Below are 20,206 nucleotides of genomic sequence, written 5' to 3' on the forward strand. Positions count from 1 at the left end.
TTATGGTTTGCTGGCACAGGCTGCCAAGGCGTTAGAGCCACCCCGGTCTCATGGCCTCCTTGTTTATCAGCTATTTCATCAGCTGGAATATTGAATTTTCAGTTGGGAACTTCCTGTGTTTGTGGGGCAGTTGTGAAGACCATGTGGACGCAGCTCGTGGGTTCTCCGTCCAGGGCCGGTTCCTACATCGCTCGTCTCAGCGGGGCACATGACACTATGACAATGGTCAGCAAAGATCTGATGAGTGACCCTTACCTATGCAGATGTGCTCGTGCCCACCTCTGGGTCAGTCTTAAGTTTCTTTCCTGGAATATCCTTTCCAACTGACTTTTTTTAAAATCCTGCTTGTCACATGAGGCTTCTTTCAATTTCCATGTTGTCTAAACAGACTGTGTTGATAACATCACCGGCCTCTGTGCTTTTTGATGGCGAAGTGCCCGCGGTAGTTATGTCAATGGCCTCCATTTTTTTTTTTTTAAATTATTTATTTATTTATTTTTGGCTGCGTTGTGTCTTCGTTGCTGTGCGAGGGCTTTCTCTAGTTGCGGCGAGCGGGGGCCACTCTTCATCGCGGTGCACGGGCCTCTCGCTGTCATGGCCTCTCTTGTTGCAGAGCACAAGCTCCAGATGCGCAGGCTCAGTAGTTGTGGCTCACGGGCCTAGTTGCTCCGCGGCATGTGGGATCCTCCCAGACCAGGGCTCGAACCCGTGTCCCCTGCATTAGCAGGCAGACTCTCAGCCACTGCGCCATCAGGGAAGCCCAATGGCCTCCATTTTTAACACATGAGCACACATTTCTTTCACATCCCCCAGTACCTAACACAGGGTTTGGCAGAGGTCGGAATGCTCAGTTCTGTTTCGAGTTGGAGTAGATTTGTCAACCAGAATTCCAAACCTAAGGATCATTTTCTTTGGAAAATCATAATTTAAGACCAGTTAACTTTTCTTGATTAGTATTTAGAACAGATTAGTATTATCAAATGCAAATGCATTCCTCTCAAATGCTTTATTTTATTTTAGGGCAAAATAGTGCAAAAGGGGACTTACACTACATTTCCGAAATCTGGGGTAGATTTTGAAGATATCCTTTTAAAGAAGGAGAATGAGGAGACTGAGCCATCTCCAGTTCCAGGATCTCCTGCTCTGAGGAATCGCACCTTTTCCGAGTCCTCAGTTTGGTCTCAACAGTCTTCCAGACCCTCGTTGCAAGATGCCGCTCCAGAGGACCAAGATGTGAGTTTCTCATCCTGCAAATGCCCTGGTCTGTCCACTCTTGGTGGACCTATGGACCTTCAGTCTGCTCTGCTCATGACATCTTTGTTTGTCCCAAAGTATATCCTAAGTTTCCAAGGCCTTATTCCACGGAATTGGTAGAATTAAATTGCTCCCTGAATGGGGTTCTCCCTTGGGTGTAGGATGGAGAATCCTATGGAGATCAGTAGTGGGTGTACTGCTATGAATTTCTGGGTGTATGTGGCTCACACTGATATGAGAACTCTTCAGTTTACCATAGTTACATCCTACTTGCTCTGCTGGCTCCTGGCTTCCTTTATGCATCTAGAGGAGTAATGTTAAGACCTCCTTATATGGAGTCCTGCTGTGGCCCAGATTAAATCAGCTGCTGTCCTGTGTGTCAACTGGCACTGTAGGTGACTCATGGTATTATTTTGCCCCCTTGTCAGATGGTCTGTGATGGGCCAGAGGTAGCCTGTGCAAAGGACCTGACACACAACAGACAGTTTGGAATTAGTTCCCATCTTCCTTTCTTACCATTCAAGACCAAACCACATCTTATCCACCTTCAATCCCAGTGGCCAGCATAGAGCCCAGGACATCCTTGGCTCCTGTGACTCTATAATGCATTCTAAGTCCTCCAGACAGAAAGGCACTAGATCTCCCTTAAAAACATACACAGGTGTTCCTCGATATCCAAACCCTCACTATTCAAACCCAGGATCCTGGATGATTCTGATAAGTATTTAGATTAGTCCCGCACATTCCAAACTCAGGAATCCCTCTCTGAAATTCAGGAACCAAGTGGATTCTGATCATATGCTGCTCCCCTGCTATCCAAACTCACATGTCTCCAGCTCACCGTGTGAACTCAGTTTACTGTATTTGGCTAGTATCTTGAGCCCCAAGTATGTTTTATGTTTCCATCTTTGAGTGACACAAATAATCTAGAGGGATACATTAGCTCCATATCATTTAGTGTGTTGTTGTGGAATAAGCTTCTGCATTTATACTTGAATCAGGTATGTTGTGTGTGTGCTGAGGCCCGTGATCGATTTAAAGCAAAGCCACCCAACAGCGAATAACTTTGTGCAAATGATGTTTCCTTGTTTCTAATAGATTCCTAGGAATAGGATGGCTGCGTCCAAGGGTGAATGCATGCATGGTTTTGCTAGATAGTTCCGCATCCTTCTCTGTAGGAGATGGACCATCTTGCACTCCTACCAGGGTATGAGATGTGTCTGTTTTTCCACAGCTTTGCAATGGAGCGAATTGTTGAACTTCTAGAATTCGAGGGTTCATTATTTAAAATTTTGTCTCTCGCTGTCACTTTTGCCTCGCAGACTGAGCATATACAGGTTACACTACCACTGGAGAGCTATTCGGAGGGAAGAGTTCACTTTAAGACCTACATGAATTACTTCACAGCCGGTGCTCACTGGCTTACCATCATTTTCCTTCTTCTAGTAAACATCGCAGCTCAGGTAAGTAAGGACATTTATTTTGGTTTGTGCCCTCAACTTGATGTATATGTACTATTTATACTGTATTTATTTTACTATTATTTTTAATATGTGTATTTAGAGATTTATTTCAAAGAATTAGAGATTTATTTCAAAGACTGTGGGATCTAGCTGGGTGAATATGAAATCAGTAAGGCAGGCCTGTGGGCTGATTCAGGCCGCTGACCCTGCAGTCTTGAGGCAGAATTTCTTCCTTTTCCAAGAATCCTCAGGTTTTCCTGTTAAGGCCTTCGACTGACTGGATGAGGCCCACCACATTGTTGAGGGTGATCTCCTTTACTTAAGTTGACTGACTGTAGATGTGAACCACATCTACAAAATACCTTCACGGCAACATCTAGCCGAGTGTTTGGTTGAATCACTGGAGACTGGCCTGGCCAAGCTGTCACAGAAAACTGACCGTCACAGTACCTGTCAAGTGTTTTTCCTTCAAAAAATCCTGACATTTACACCATTACTACTGCATTTTGCAGTCCACTTGGATTTGCATTGAAATGCGTTATCTGTGGGGAGCAAAATAAAAATAAGTGAGGCTTTCTGGTATCACATATGCATGATAGAGAGCTTTTAGGAAAGAAAGGATGTCTTTTAGAGATTTTAAAATGTCACATGCCCTTCCCTGACCTGTGGTTATCTGGGATGTGGGGCTTGCCCCTGACCTGAGCTGGAAGGACCGTCTCCGTTCTCTGGAGCCTTTCCATCACCCATTCTAGTGAGCGGGCTTTTGAGGGGGTCAGTAATGTCAGTGTTTGAGTGATTGTTGTTTCCTGCTCCAGGTTGCCTACGTCCTTCAGGATTGGTGGCTTTCATACTGGTGAGTGATTCCTGGTCTGACCCAAAGTGCTGTAAAATCAAGAAGAAGCCGCAGTTTCCCACAGAGTCAGGGGGGGAGGTGGGGCTTGTTCAGCCCCCTCTTCTGATCCTCACGTCGTTTCCCCTGCTGTCATGATTCAAACTGAGTCTTTATACGGTAGATGGACACAGGGCCTTGTGAGCTGGGAACCATTTTCCAGCATAAAACACATCTTCCAAATTGAGGGTTTGTTTTGTTTTGTTTTGTTTTTTTGCGGTACGCGGGCCTCTCACTGCTGTGGCCTCTCCCGTTGCGGAGCACAGGCTCCGGATGCGCAGGCTCAGCGGCCATGGCTCATGGGCCCAGCCGCTCCGCAGCACGTGGGATCTTCCTAGACCGGGGCACCCGTGTCCCCTGCATCGGCAGGCGGACTCTCAGCCACTGCGCCACTAGGGAAGCCCAAAATTGAGGGGTTTTTTTTTGGTTGTTATTTATCTAAATTCTATCCATAGCACAATATTTTTTTTCTTCCCTGTTCCGTAGGGCGAATGAACAGAGTGCCCTGAATGTCACTGTTAATGGACAAGGAAATGTAACTGAAAAACTCGATTTATACCGGTACTTAGGAATTTACTCAGGTAAAATTGAATCATCTGGTCTATTATACGAGAGTCTGAGGTGCTTACAATGAGCCTGTGTGAGCAACTAGGGCTTCCAGGAGTAATTCAGTAATGTCTTAGCGGGTTAAGAGTCTGAGTTGTATTTACTCTGTGAATTAATTAGAAGGATTATTTTAAAAATCTACTAGAACAAAGAGGTTAAGTGAAGACTCTTCGTTTGCTCTGTACTGGATTTTGGAAGTTAAACCAGGATTGCACATTCAGAAAACCAGCCACTATAGAAGTATGTGGCTATCGTCTATTCTGGTAGGTTGCTTTAGCTAAATCTTATCTCATTAGATGGATGGGCAAGAGCATTAGAAACGGATCCCTACCGTGTGGTTCGGATTGTTCCAATTCTGTCTGAATAAAACCTGGCTTTTATTGAACTTGGATGAATCCTTTGGCAGCAAGGGCCCCCAAACAAAGGCATTATTTCCTCACAGGTAGGCAAAGCCCCTTTTCGCCATACCGCTCATCTCTTGGGCTTCACTAATTACTTAAGAGGGAAGCTAAGCAGGGAGAAATCCAGTGTCTGGGAACTAGGATTGCTTCTCTTTCTTACCTTGAAATTACAATGTTATCGTGTCCGCAACTGTGTGATTAATTTACCATCTGGCTTGCTAGACTAATATTAACATGGCTCTCTGCTTTCAAAAGAGTGCTTAGAATATATGTAGTGTTACATACTTTTTAGAGGAAATACTCATCTAAAAAATATTCCCATGGGAAACCCTCATACAAGCTCTCTGCAGAGATAGAGTGTGATATCTTTATAAGAACCCACTCATTGAAATATGGTGTTTATTGTGTTGATCTCTTGCTAAGAAACCTAAATCCATTAGTTGTTTACCTTCTGAATTGGTGGACTATGGGAACTTAAAGGAAGAAGAAAGGGAATCTGTTATACATTCACATAGGATGATGGGCTAAGGCAAATGTATGTTGATGGAATTCAGGAATTTGAGCAGCTTTCAGAGTTGAAATAAGCGATGTGTCAGCTGGAGGGGAGAAAAAAAGTACTTGATGGAATATTTATTATAGAAGTTATGTCCACTCTATTTAGCATTGTCAGTTCAAGAGATGTTAGGGCTATTTTAATTTTTATATGCATAGCAGGTACTGATTTATGTTGTTAATAAAATATAAGTTTAAGTGATTATGTTCATTTCCAGATGCTTCGCATTTCTATAAAACACTTAGAGATTAGTTGCTCATTTAATTATGCCATGTTAAAATATAATCTGTATTTTCTTGCAATTCAATTATTTAAGAGATTTTCTGCTTGCAACTTAATGTGATATTTTCATACTCTTTAAAGCTACTTGGGCATGGAATTAACTACTTTATGTAGAATTAAATTTCGATGTAAATTTACCATTTACAAGGAAACGGTAAATCATTTCTCCTGTACTCTGTTAATTCATGATGGTACCAAAGCATTCCTCAATTTTAGATTATGGGACATGTTTTAATTAGTAAGATTTGAAATACGGAAAAAGGAAGATCAACTACTTTTTATGTGAATTTTTGCTCCGGACGCGCAGGCCCAGGGGCCATGGCTCACGGGCCTAGCCTCTCCACGGCATGTGGGATCTTCCCGGACCGGGACACAAACCCATGTCCCCTGCATCGGCAGGCGGACTCTCAACCACTGCGCCACCAGGGAAGCCCATCAACTACTTTTTATAATTTTCTTTCTTCTGAGTTTTTATTAGAACTTGTAATTGAATTAGGAAAGCATAGAATGAAATTGTGGTTTATACATGATTTTTTTTTCCCATGTGGTTTCTGTTTAATGAGAGGAACATAGTGATTTTTATATTCTTCCTTAAACGTATCTTGTGAATGTATTAAACTGTTAAAAAATAATCCATTATATATATAAATTTATTCTATATTCTATTTATGAATTTATATATGTTATATTTATAGAATAAAATGCATAATATCTTTATAAACTGCCTGCCATGCTTTAGCATAATGGAAGGAAAGGCAGAGATCTTGTGCTGAATGATGTTTCTTTATTTCAGTCCTAACTGTAGGTACTGTCCTTTTTGGCATCACAAGATCTCTGTTGATATTCTGCGTTCTTGTTAATTCTTCACAAATTTGGCACAACAAAATGTTGGAGTCCATTTTGAGAGCTCCGGTATTGTTCTTTGATAGAAATCCAATAGGTAAGTCGGACACCAAGTTTCTCAGCATATATGTCTTGTTAATGTATTTAGTGCCTGATTACATTTGATATTTGAAATTGGAGGAGATTCTTGGGAGAAAATCACTGTGCATGTTGATCCATCTTGTACAAAAAGCTTTACTGATATTTTTTTCCTACCAGAGACAATCTGAATAGAAGATCATATAAGCTTTTATTCCAATTTATGTGTATGTGGAAAGATAAATGAACGTTCACTTTGCAGAATGATTTAGGAATCCATTTTTTGTGTGGTGTATGAAACACCCTACATTTGATACAAATGTGTTTCAATGTTGTTGAAGAGTTGCTAAAACGTTGGCTGTGTCACATAGTGTTAAGCTAGGTTGTCCCCTCGGAAGGAACTTCTTACAAAGAATCTCTACACGAGACAGGCTGTGTGTTTCTTTCTTTCATTTCCCATCCATTTCTGGGTCACAGTGCTCTGACATGTGCCTATACTTTGAGGTTTACCTAATGGTAATGAGAGTGGTTCAAGATGGCAGAGTAGAAGGTCATGTGCTTACTACCTCTTGTGAGAGCACCGTAATCACAACTAACTGCTGAACAGTCATCGACAGGAAGACACTGGAACTCACCAAAAAAGATACCCCACATCCAAAGACAAAACAGAAGCCACAGTGAGATGGTAGGAGGGGCGCAATCACAGTAAAATCAAATCCCATTACCGCTGGGTGGGCGACTCACAAACTGGAGAACAGCTATAACACAGAAGTCCACCCACTGGAGTGAAGGTTCTAAGCCCTACGTCAGGCTTCCCAACCTGGGGGTCCAGCAATGGGAGCAGGAATCCCCAGAGAATCAGACTTTGAAAGCTAGCGGGATTTGACTGCAGGACTTCGATGGGATGGGGGAAACAGAGACTCCACACTTGGAGGACACACACCATCGGGACCCAGGGGAAGGAGCAGTGACCCCATAGGAGACTGAACCAGACCTACCTGCTAGTGTTGGAGGGTCTCCTGCAGAGGCAGGGGGTGGCTATGGCTCACTGCGGGGACAAGGGCACTGGCAGCAGAAGTTCTGGGAAGTACTCATTGGTGAGAGCCCTCCCGGAGTCTGCCATTAGCCCCACCAAAGAGCCTGTAATCTTCAGTGCTGTGTCGTCTCAGGCCAAACAACCAGCAGGGAGGGAACCCAGCCCTGCCAATCAGCAGACAAACAGACTAAAGTTTTACTGAGCTCTACCCACCACCAGTCCCTCCCATCAGGAAACTTGCACAAGCCTCTTAAATAGCCTCATCCACCAGAGGGCAGACAGCAGAAGCAAGAGCTACAATCCTGCAGCCTGTGGAACGAAAACCACAATCATAGAAATGTAGACAAAATGAAAAGGCAGAGGACTATATCCCAGATGAAGGAACAAGATAAAACCCCAGAGAAACAGCTAAATGAAGTGGAGATAGGCAACCTTCCAGAAAAAGAATTCAGAATAATGGTAGTGAAGATGATCCAGGACCTTGGAAAAAGAATAGAGGCAACGATTGAGAAGATGCAAGAAATATTTAACAAAGACCTAGAAGAATTAAAGAACAAACAAACAGAGATGAACAATACAATAACAGATGAAAAACACACTAGAAGCAATCAATAGTCGAATAACTGACGCAGAAGAACGGATAAGTGACCTGGAAGACAGAATGGTGGGAATCACTGCTGCAGAACAGAATAAAGAAAAGAGAAATGAAGACGGCCTAAGAGACCTCTGGGACAACATTAAACACACCAACATTCGCATTATAGGGGACCCAGAAGGAGAAGAGAGGGGGAAAGGACCTGAGAAAATATTCAAAGAGATTATAGTCAAAAACTTCCCTAGCATGGGAAAGGAAATAGCCACCCAAGTCCAGGAAGCACAGAGAGTCCCAAGCAGGATAAACCCAAGCAGAAACATGCTGAGACACATAGTAATCAAGCGGACAAAAATTAAAGACGACGAAAAATTATTAAAAGCAACATGGGGAAAACGACAAATAACATACAAGGGAACTCCCGTAAGGTTAACAGCTGATTTCTCAGGAGAAACTCTGCAAGCCAAGAGGGAGTGGCATGATATATTTAAAGTGATGAAAGGGAAGAACTTCAACCAAGAATACTCTACCCAGCAAGGATCTCATTCAGATTCTACGGAGAAATCAAAAGTGTTACAAACAAGCAAAAGCTAAGAGAATTCAGCACCACCAAACCAGCTCTACAACAAATGCTAAGTGGGAAACACAAGAGAAGAAAAGGATCTACAAAAACAAACTGCCCAAAATTAAGAAAATGGTAATAGAAACATACATATTGGCAATTACCTTAAATGTGAATGGATTAAATGCTCCAACCAAAAGACACAGGCTCACTGAATGGATACAAAAACAAGACTGTAGACAGTATATATTCTGTCTACAAGAGACCCACTTCAGATCTAGGGACACATACAGACTGAAAGTGAGGGGATGGAAAAAGATATTCCATGCAAGTGGAAATCACAAGAAAACTGGAGTAGCAATACTCCTATCAGATAGAACAGACTTTAAAATAAAAAATGTTACAAGACACAAGGAAGGACCCTATATAATGATCAAGGGATCAATCCAAGAAGATATAACAATTATAAATATATATGCACCCAACATAGGAGCACCTCAATACATAAGGCAAATGCTAACAGCTATAAAAGAGGAAATCGACAGTAACACAATAATAGTGGGGACTTAACACCTCACTTACAGCAATGGACAGATCATCAAGACAGAAGATTAATAAGGAAACACAAGCTTTAAATGACACAATAGACCAGATTTAATTGATATTTATGGGATATTCCACCCGAAAACAGCAGATTACACTTTCTCAAGTGCACACGGAACATTCTCCAGGATAGATCACATCTTGGGTCACAAATCAAGCCTCAGTAAATTTAAGAAAATCGAAATCGTATCGAGCATCTTTTCTGACCACAGTGCTATGAAATTAGAAATAAATTACAGAAAGAAGACCATAATGAATGTGAACAAAGGGAGGCTAAACAATATGCTACTAAATAACCAAGAGATCACTAAAGAAATTCAAGAGGAATTCAAAAAATACCTAGAGACAAATTACAGTGAAAATATGATGATCCAAAACCTATGGGATGCAGTAAAAGCAGTTCTAAGAGGGAAGTTTATAGCAATATAATTCTACTGCAGGAAACATGAAAAACCTCAAATAAACAACCTAACCTTACACCTAAAGGAACTAGAGAAAGAAGAACAAACAAAACCCAAAGTTAATAGAAGGAAAGAAATCATAAAGATCAGAGCAGAAGTAAATGAAATAGAAACAAAGAAAACAGTAACAAAGATCAATGAAGCTAAAAGCTGGTTCTTTGAGAAGATAAACAAAATTGATAAACCTTTAGCCAGACTCATCAAGAAAAAGAGGGAGAGGACTCAAATCAATAAAATTAGAAATGAAAAAGGAGAAGTTACAATGGACACCACAGAAATACAAAGCATCATAAGAGACTACTACAGGCAACTCTGTGCCAATAAAATGGGCAACCTGGATGAAATGGACAAATTCTTAGAAAGGTATAACCTTCCAAGACTGAACCAGGAAGAAACAGAAAATATGAACAGACCAATCACAAGTAATGAAATTGAAACTATGATTAAAAATCTTCCAACAGATGGCTTCCCAGGTGAATTCTATCAAACATTTAGAGAAGAGCTAACACCCATCCTTCTCAAACTCTTCCAAAAAAGTTGCAGAGGAAGGAACACTCCCAAACTCATTCTACAAGGCCACCATCACCCTGATACCAAAACCAAAGATACTATAAAAAAAGAAAATTACAGACCAATATCACTGATGAATATAGATGCAAAAATCCTCAACGAAATACTAGCAAACAGAATCCAACAGCACGTTAAAAGGATCATACACTGTGTCAAGTGGGATTTATCCCAGGGGTGCAAAGATCCTTCAATATATGCAAATCAATCAATGTAATACACCATATTAACAAATTGAAGTATAAAAACCATATGATCGTCTCAGTAGATGCAGAAAAAGCTTTTGACAAAATCCAACACCCATTTATGATAAAAACTCTCCAGAAAGTGGGCACAGAGGGAACCTACCACAACATAATAAAGGCCATATATGACAAACCTACAGCCAGCAATCATACTCAATGGGGAAAAGCTGAAAGCATTTTCTCTAAGATCAGGAACAAGACAAGGATGTCCACTCTTGCCACTATTATTCAACATAGTTTTGGAAATCCTAGCCACAGCAATCAGAGAAGAAAAAGAAATAAAAGGAATACAAATCGGAAAGAAGAAGTAAAACTGTCACTGTTTGCAGATGTCATGATACTATACATAGAAAGTCCTAAAGATGCCACCAGAAAACTACTAGCGCTAAGCAATGAATTTGGTAAAGTTGCAGGATACAAAATTAATGCATAGAGATTTCTTGCATTCCTATACACTAACAACAAAAGATCAGAAAGAGAAATTAAAGAAACAATCCGATTCACCATTGCAACGAAAAGAATAAAATACCTAGGAATAAACCTACCTAAGGAGGTAAAAGACCTGTATGCAGAAAACTATAAGACACTGATGAAAGAAATCAAAGATGATACAAACAGATGGAGAGATATACCATGTTCTTGGATTGGAAGAAACAATATTGTGAAAATGACTGTACTACCCAAAGCAATCTACAGATTCAGTGCAATCCCTATCAAGTTACCAATGGCATTTTTTAAAAAAATAAATTTTATTTATTTATTTATTTGGCTGCGTTGGGTCTTCGTTTCTACGCGAGGGCTTTCTCTAGTTGCAGCGAGCAGGGGCCACTCTTCATTGCGGCGCACGGGCCTCTCATTGTCGCGGCCTCTCGTGTTGCGGAGCACAGGCTCCAGATGCACAGGCTCAGTAGTTGTGGCTCACGGGCCCAGTTGCTCCGTGGCATGTGGGATCTTCTCAGACCAGGGCTCGAACCCATGTCCCTTGCATTGGCAGGCAGATTCTCAACCACTGCACCACCAGGGAAGCCCAACAAGGGCATTTTTTACAGAACTAGAACAAAACATCTTAAAGTTTATATGGAGACAAAAAAGACCCCACGTAGCCAAAGCAATCTTGAGGGGAAAAAACGGAGCTGGAGGAATCAGACTCCCTGACTTCAGACTATACTACAAAGCTACAGTAATCAAGACAATATGGTACTGGCACAAAAACCAGAAATATAGATCAATAGAACAGGATAGACTGCCCAGAGGTAAACCCATGCACCTATGGTCAACTAATCTATGACAAAGGAGGCAAGGATAGACAATGGAGAAAATACAGCCTCTTCAGTAAGTGGTGCTGGGAAAATTGGACAGCTACATGTTAAAGAATGAAATTAGAACACGCCCTAACACCATACACAAAAATACACTCAGAATGGATTAGAGACCTAAATGTGAGACCAGACACTATAAAACTGTTAGAGGAAAACATAGGAAGAACACTCTTTGACATAAATCACAGCAAGATTTTTTTTGACCCACCTCCTAGAGTAATGGAAATAAAAGAAAAATAAATGGGAGCTAATGAAACTGAAAAGCTTTTGCACAGCAAAGAAAGCTATAAACAAGATGAAAAAACAACCCTCAGAATGGGAGAAAATATTTGCAAACGAACCAACGGACAAAGGATTAATCTCCAAAATATATAAACAGCTCATGCAGCTCAATATCAAAACAACAAAAAACCCAATCAAAAAATGGGATGAAGACCTAAGTAGACATTTCTGCAAAGAAGACGTACAGATGGCCAAGAGGCACATGAAAAGCTGCTCAACATCACTAATTATCAGAGAAATGCAAATCAAAAGTACAATGAGGTATCACCTCACACTAGTTAGAATGGGCATCATCAGAAAATCTACAAACAACAAATGCTGGAGAGGGTGTGGAGAAAAGGGAACCCTCTTGCACTGTTGGTGGGAATGTAAATTGATACAGCCACTATGGAGAACAGTATGGAGGTTCCTTAAAAAACTAAAAATAGAATTACCATATGACCCAGCAATCCCACTACTGGGTATATACCCAGAGAAAACCATAATTCACAATGACACATGCACCCCAATGTTCATTGCAGCACTCTTTACAATATCCAGGTCATGGAAGCAACCTAAGTGTCCATCGACAGACGAATGGATAAAGAAGATGTGGTACATATATACGATGGAATATTACTCAGTCATAAAAAGGAATGAAATTGGGTCATTTGTGTGGATGGACCTAGAGACTGTTATACAGTGTGAAGCAAATCAGAAAGAGAGAAACAAATATATATTAAAGCATATATGAGGAATCTAGAAAAATGATACAGATGAACTGGTTGGCAAGGCAGAAATAGAGACATAGATGTAGAGAACAAACGTATGGACACCAAGGGGGTAAAGCGGGGGGCGGGGGGAGGGTGGGATGAATTGGGAGATTGGGATTGACACTAATACGTATAAAGTAGATAACTAATAAGAACCTGTTGTATAGCACAGGGAACTCTACTTCTCTGTATGGTAGAAACTAATACAACATTGTAAAACAACTATACCCCAATTAAAAAAAAGAAATCTTTAGTGACTGTTTACCATACGCCAAGCACTGTGCAGAGAGCGGCCTGAGAATTGATTGAGCAGCATCTTGGTCTGGGAGAAGCTCTGCATCCACAGAAGGAGAGAAGCCATGGTGTGAAGTGCCTGCCATCCTAGGAGAAAAGGGTAAAGAGAACGTCTTCTGGAAGTTCATGGAATGATGCTAGATTTGGCAGCTGCCTGGAGATGATAGGGTTTGGACTCCACTTTCAGAGAAGAACAAGATACCGTTGTGGAGGAAGCTGCCAACAGGAGCTTAGAATCAGGGCCTTTAAGTACGGGGTATCCTAAGAAATAGTATGATTTCATTAAATTCGTACGTTCTGACGTTAAAAAAAATAAATAAAATGGTGATAAAAATGAATTAAGATATAAGATTGGTAAAATGTAAACATCCTCTTCAGTAAAATTAGCTCTGCAGTTTTACCGTGGACTTTTGGTGACATGTAAGAGGCTTTGTGGCATGTAGCAGGCGGATCTTCGGTAGTAAGTTTCTTGATCTGAGTGTCCCTCTAGGTTTCCCACTGGTTGCTTCCTCCACCCTGAGGCCTTCCACCTGTCTTGCTTCGGAAGGTAGCCTCCTGACCTGGGCTCCTATGAAGAGTTAGTTCATCAGCACACATGCCCACTCTGTTCAGTTGTTTAGACTCGTGATAAGGCCCAGAGTGGCTTTGTTTTTGCAGGTGATGATTGATAGCAACTGGCAAGGCAGGGATGTGGGCTGGAAGGAAGATGGGAGTGGCCTTGGCCTGGCCATCAACTAGCTACGTGACCGAGGCCAAAGCAGACAGATACTCTTGGACACGCACATCTCAAGGCAGGATGTTGTCTGCCTTGGTTTAAAAGTATGGACTCTGGGGCTTCCCTGGTGGCGCAGTGGTTGAGAGTCCGCCTGCCGATGCGGGGGACACGGGTTCGTGCCCTGGTCCGGGAGGATCCCACATGCCGCGGAGCGGCTGGGCCCATGAGCCATGGCCACGGAGCCTGTGCGTCCAGGGCCTGTGCGTCCAGACCCTGTGCTCTGCAACGGGAGAGGCCACAACAGTGAGAGGCCCGTGTACCGTAAAAGTATGGACTCTGGAGCCAACTGCCTGAGTTCAGTCCTCGTTCTGGTTACTAATAGTGATAGCTGGTTATAGTTATGTTAATACTTACGTGCTAGTTACTTAAATTCTCTGTTTCTCGGTTTTCTTATCTGTAAAATGGGGATACCACTCACACCTACCTTAGCTATATCTTATATTGTAGACATTAAGCAGGTTCATAGAGTCACAGTGCTTAGAACGTGGTCAGTGCCTAATGAATCTTCGTGACACTGACTACGTGGTGTCTGGGAACGTCCTCTCCTGTGAAATGGGAACAACTGCTGCTCCTCCTGTTTCACAAGACTGTCGTGAGGATTAAATGAGACTGTGCAGGGCGGCATGTCGTGCAGATTTATTCAGCACGTGTTGTTTAGTCCAGGCCCCGTGCGGAGCACAGGATGGTGAACCGCAGAGGCCCACACAGATCTCGTCTTATGAAGCCGTGGAGAGAAAGCAGTTGGAGGAGTACATGCTATTACAGCTGTGAAGTCCCTCCACTTTGTCAGTTAATGTGAAAACTACAGCCATAAAGTTGGGAGCATTAAGTGGGACTGGATGTCTGTTATCACAGCCTCTGAGTGCTGGTGACCAGTTAACCAGGCTCTTCATGTTCAAGACCTGTAGGCTTCTCCAGACGCTGAGTTGTTATTCAAGGATTTGGGACCAATCTTCGAGGTCACTAATCTTAGAGCAGCCAGCACACCAGTGTTATCTTGCCTCCCCCTCCTGTATCTATTAGCGGGACTTCATTCCTTCAAGAAAATACAAGCCAAAATAAGTACTGCAAACACAGGCCTAGTTAGCCCAGAAGGTTTAGGGGTCATGAATTATTTACTCTTTAGTAAATAGATTAAATCTATTTAATCTACTCTTTAGTGGTAGATTAAACTGAACGCTTCCCTGTAGCTTATTTTCAAAAGTGGAATTTGGACTAGATTATTTATGGTCGGCTTTGGTTCTGGTATGGGATGTCATGAAGAGAAAACCACATATGTTGGTTCTGTGGAAGCTGTGTTTCACGGAATCGGACTATCCAAGCTTCCAAGTTCTGTTGTCTGTCAGTCAAGGAAGAGAAACTGTCAAACACCTAATACGTTTCCCTGGGATTTAGTTTTATATTCAGGATGAATCTTGGCACTTATTTGGGTTAAATATTTGATACCTGATAGTTTTACCTTATAAACTCCAGGCCCTTAAGAAGTAAAGAGGAGTAATTGATCCATTGTAACATAACAGTAGACATTTAAAAACTATTATTGGACAGGGAGTTGGGATGTAGGTGGAGATGTTGCTTAGTTGCCTAAAGGCCTCTTGCTGCTGAGTACCAGAACTTGGTGGTGTTTCCACTGACGGTTTCCTAAATCCTGTTGCTCTATTTCAAGACATTCTTTAGGCTGCCACCATACTGATGGCCTGTTCTAACAGCAAAGACTAAGAAAATGCGGAGTGCCCTGACTTCCGCAGCTCCCTCTCCTGTTCTCAGGCTCGTCCAAGCTGAATGAGTTTGTGTAAGGTGATGCAGGAAGTCCAGGCTGGCCTGCCTGCCTTAGTGGCTCCCTCATGCACGCAGGGATACTTTTCAGCCTGGTGACGGTCTCCGCGTTCCACTGAACACCCTCTCCATTGGACCCATTTTGCCCCATCCCCTTGCACGGTACCTGGAAGGTTCAGGTATATTTCCTTTGCCCCTTTGGAGGGACTCTACTCTTTTTTTCCATTGGCTGATTGGACGTAGATCCCATTTCTCACCAGGACAATGGATCTTTTATTGCCCTCCCTGCCCCACCACATTCCACTGGACTCAGAGACTGGCCTTGACCCAGGACTCCTGGATTCTGAATCTCTGCAATGGCTGATTCTAATCAAAAGAATTAGGTTCTAGAACCGTTAGTGAAGCTAGCTGTGGGCCCATATAAACAGGTTCACAGTATCAGAGTTCACGAAACACATCTGTTCTGACTTACCCTCAAGGTCAGGTGTGGCCTAGGATGGGGTCTTTTTTTGCTGGTGCCTAACACCACTTTGTGGTAAAGAATGGGGCTCAAAAAGACACATACTACGTCATGGCGAACCTCAAAAACATGACACTGAGTGAAAAAAGTCAGACCGAGAGACCACATTATTGTACGATTCCATTTGGATGTTACGTCCTGAAAAAGCAAATTTATAGAGAAAGGAAGTAGATTAGTGGTTGCCTGAGGCTGGGAGTGGGAATAGGGAGTCCTGTAAGTGGCACAAGGGATCTTACTGTGGGCATGAAAATGTCTTAAAACTCATTTTTGGTGATGGTTGCATCACTCAGTAAAGTTACAGAAATTCATTGAATTGTACACCTGAAATGGGCGAATTTCATGAGATGTAAAATATACCTCAATAAAAATATACTTCGGTATTTTATATGTAAATATACCTTTTTTTGTTGTTTAAAAAAATAATAAGGCCCAGATTAGACATGGGAACTTCCAAGTTTTAAATTACAGTTTGGTTATAAGTAAGCAGAGGAGTCCTGGGTATGGGTCAGGTGTTAGAATTCTAGAGGTGACTGACTCCCGCTTAGATTGTAGACTCAGTTCTTAACATATGATCATCCTGAATTTGTATTTTGACAAGAAGTTCAAATGTCGTCTTTCATGATATCCTGTCTTATGGACAAGATAGAAAACTGTGAACCAGAGCAGTTAGGAGGACCCTGATGGTTCTTGGATACCATGGACTTCAAGGGGGGTACCTCCCTCCTCCTCTCTTCCCCCCCTTTTCCTCCCTCCCTCCTCCCTTTTACCTCCTTCTTCCTCCTGACCCTCTTTCCCTGTCTTTCTCTTGCTCTCCCCTCCCTGCTTTACCTTTTTACACAATATGCAGTTATCATAGAAAGTCCAAAAAAATTAAAATTGTACGTAATACATTATAGACTTGTTTCAGACTTGTACGGGTTGTTTTCTACTTCTGACTTGACAAATATGCCACATTCAACCTTCTGATGAACTTATTAACTCTTGGGGATATGTCCTAGAAATGGAATTTTGGGGTCAGAAGGGATGCACTCTTAGAGTTGTTTATACATATCGCTCAGTTGTTCCCCCAAATCTACCTGTGCAGAGCGATGTGGATTTTCATTTTACATGTGTCCAAAATGTGATCTGGCCTCCAGAATTTACTGTATTGTTGGCTTCATGATTCACTATATCCTATGCAGGATAGGGGAGGTGGTGAAACCAATTTACCCCAGTACCTGGGGTACTGATTTTAATCCTGAGCACAAGGCATTAACTGAGACTGGCCATCTGAGTCTGGTCAAGAGGCAGCGGCCAAGATAGGACACCGAGCCTCATGAGGGATCATTGAGGCACCAAGGAGTAGTTGCTGGAAAGGATATGATTCACTTCATTCAAGTATTTGAAAGGCTATCGTATCAAGAGAAATTAGGTTCCCTTTGTGTGGTTATAAGGGCAGAAGAAGCGGCAGAGGTTGGATGTTCTAGGAAGGCAAGATTCGGTTTGATGTGAGAAATCCCTGTCTGACAGAACAGACAAAATGGATTGGGTTCCCGGTGTTCATGGGAATCCCCCTTCCCTCTACCTCCCTGGAGATACTCCAGCAGGGAGCACATGTCATTTGGATGAAGAGTCATGGCATGTGTGTGAAGGGAATTCATCGTAAGGATTTCATTTGGAGACTTTTGAGAAAACTTTAACACTATGAGGCCATGAACTTAAAATCACAGCTCTGTTTCCAACAGTCTGTCCCTAAGCCCGATGAAATACTCTGCAAATACCATTCATTCTCTTAATGTTTCTTAGCGCAAGGAAGTAGCTACTGAACTTTCTGATTTCACATTTTCTACACTCAGCTCATTGGTGAACAAGACTTTAGTTTTTAGACCTGCTTTGACGTTCGGTTCCATTTTTGTAGTCATTGTATGTGGGGAGATAGTTTTTCCTCATTGTTTTTGTTTTCCTTGTATTTTACACTATTTGCCAACCCTGGGTCTCTCAGACCTTAAGACTTGCACATCTGGTGAAAGGTAAAGGGGTAGTTTTCACTTACTGTTCATCCCTGAGTAGCCTTTTCATTTTAAAAAATTCCTGTACTGCTTTCAACACTTTCTAAGAAAAATCATACTTGCAGTGTTTCTGAATCCTGCTATGTTAAAAAGTTGCATTTTTCCGTCAAAGAAATCACAAGCATTTAAACCATGTCTTTTGTGACGTGTATTTTCCTTATTTCTATATTGCTACTTTGGGAAGTTAAAAAATGACTGGGAGGCCGCAAAATCCATAAGAATATGTGGGGAAATTGCGCATCTGATTTTAATGTTCCTAAAGCAGAATTGATTAAATGATTCCCATCTTCTTGCCCCTCGAAGTGTGATCTGGGAAATAGTTTAAAGGGGAGGGGGGTCACCTGACAGCTGGGAAGAAATGCAGACTCTCTAGCTCCCCCAACACTCCTGAATCAGCAAGTGCATTTTGACAGGTGGACGTTGCTCCAGTGTCTGGTAGACTTTCCGAGGTGACATGATGCTGCGGGACCTGGGGGGAATAGTCAGTATCTCTCCTTGGTGGTTGAGCACCTGTTAACTCACTGGGCATTGTGACTGGGTTCTTCACCTGCATGAGCCCATTTATTCCTGAGGATCCCCTAAAGCAGGCATTCCTAGAGGCTCCGAAAATTTGTCCCTGGTCCTCCAAACGTGTCACTAAAAGACGGTTTCTGGAGTCTGTATTTCCTAAGCCTGAGACAGGAGAATTGAGGTCCAGCCTGTAACGGCCTGGCCTGGCCGAGGGCGAAAGCCTCCGATGTCTGCAGCCCCCCGCTTGGCCGCACCCTGTGCTTCCGGTGAGCCATGCGCCCTGCGGAGGACAGCAGAGCTGGCTCATCCTGGCGGCGGAAACTCAGCGCCCAGCCTCTGCTCATTCAGTGTCCAGCTGTGGCTTGGTGTGAAGGGCCTCGGGAGAAAGTCACCTCTGACAGGGGTCAGGAAGAGCACCTAGAGGCCCCACATCTCACCTGCAGGCTGGCTTCCTGGAGCCTCAGTTATGAAAGAAGTTCAGGGGCCTAGATAACACATTTCTCAGGAGCTGCTACCCCAAAATAGGCTATATGTGTGTGTGTGTGTGCGTGTCTTCAATTTCTTTAAATTTAATCATAAAACGACTAGTGTCGACTGAAAAAAAATGTACAACCTAAAAGTTGAGAGTTATGCTTTATTCTGTATACAAAACTGAGGACTTAAGCCCGGGACACGCCTCTGAGATAGCTCTGAGACACTGCTCCAAAGAGGCAAGGCAGCGGGGGAGCCAGGATATGTAGGAGTTTTTGCAACAAAGAACAGGTAGTCAGCATATAAAAAGATTACTGTTAATAAAAGAAAACCAGATATCTCAAGTTAGGGAATTTACTGCTTTTCTATGTATGGGAAGATGCAACAGTCTAGGCTCACTGAAATCATTCCTTTGATGTGCACCTCAGCTATCCGGGGCCAGTATCCTGTGTTTTCTCATCCTGAGTTTCCTCAGGGTGCACCATCGTGGGGTTGGCTGCAGTGCCTGATGGCTGCAGCATCCTTTGTTTACTTGATACGGCAGGTGGCATTTTTAGTTTACACTAGATATTTATTAGAAATTATTTCTCATCTTCCAATCCTGCAGCCTTTAGGATACACTGTTTTCATGGATTCTGAGAAGGGAAATAAAATCAGTGATGATCTTTAGTCACTAAGTAATGTTTCTGTTTTCCTGCTTCCATCCCTCTGGTCTTCTTGGATGCTTGAGCATCAGTCTGTGTTTGTCACACCCAGTGCCCCTCTGAAAATAACAACTTATTACCCCAGTAGTAAACTCACAACTTGGAAATGGCAGGAATCTACAATTTCCCAGAATGTGAGGTCCTGTGAACCATCTGGAGGGAAAAAATTACAGAGAAGTTATATTTATGTTTATTTTAAAAGTATCACTTAGCAAAATTACTTTTGATCACTAAAGCAAAGTTAGTGTGACAATTAGGATTAATTTAGGTATTGTGCAACTGTTTATTTGCTGACTTAGCACTTGGAATGAGTCTTAGAC

The 20,206-nt window shown here is 42.3% G+C and overlaps 1 protein-coding gene across 1 annotated transcript in view; it reads left to right on the forward strand.

The window, feature by feature from the left end:
- The window catches only part of LOC112406478 (multidrug resistance-associated protein 4-like), a 151,837-nt gene that overhangs the window by 54,118 nt on the left and 77,513 nt on the right, over window positions 1-20,206 (forward strand). The window contains exons 11-15 of the mRNA XM_024755259.1: window positions 1,021-1,233; window positions 2,577-2,717; window positions 3,533-3,570; window positions 4,093-4,187; window positions 6,242-6,388. Coding sequence (XP_024611027.1) covers window positions 1,021-1,233; window positions 2,577-2,717; window positions 3,533-3,570; window positions 4,093-4,187; window positions 6,242-6,388 — 634 coding nt within the window. The remainder of the gene's footprint in view (window positions 1-1,020; window positions 1,234-2,576; window positions 2,718-3,532; window positions 3,571-4,092; window positions 4,188-6,241; window positions 6,389-20,206) is intronic.

This window comes from Neophocaena asiaeorientalis, unplaced genomic scaffold, assembly GCF_003031525.2.
Source record: "Neophocaena asiaeorientalis asiaeorientalis breed wild unplaced genomic scaffold, Neophocaena_asiaeorientalis_V1.1 scaffold141, whole genome shotgun sequence".
In the NCBI taxonomy this organism is placed as follows: Eukaryota; Metazoa; Chordata; class Mammalia; order Artiodactyla; family Phocoenidae; genus Neophocaena; species Neophocaena asiaeorientalis.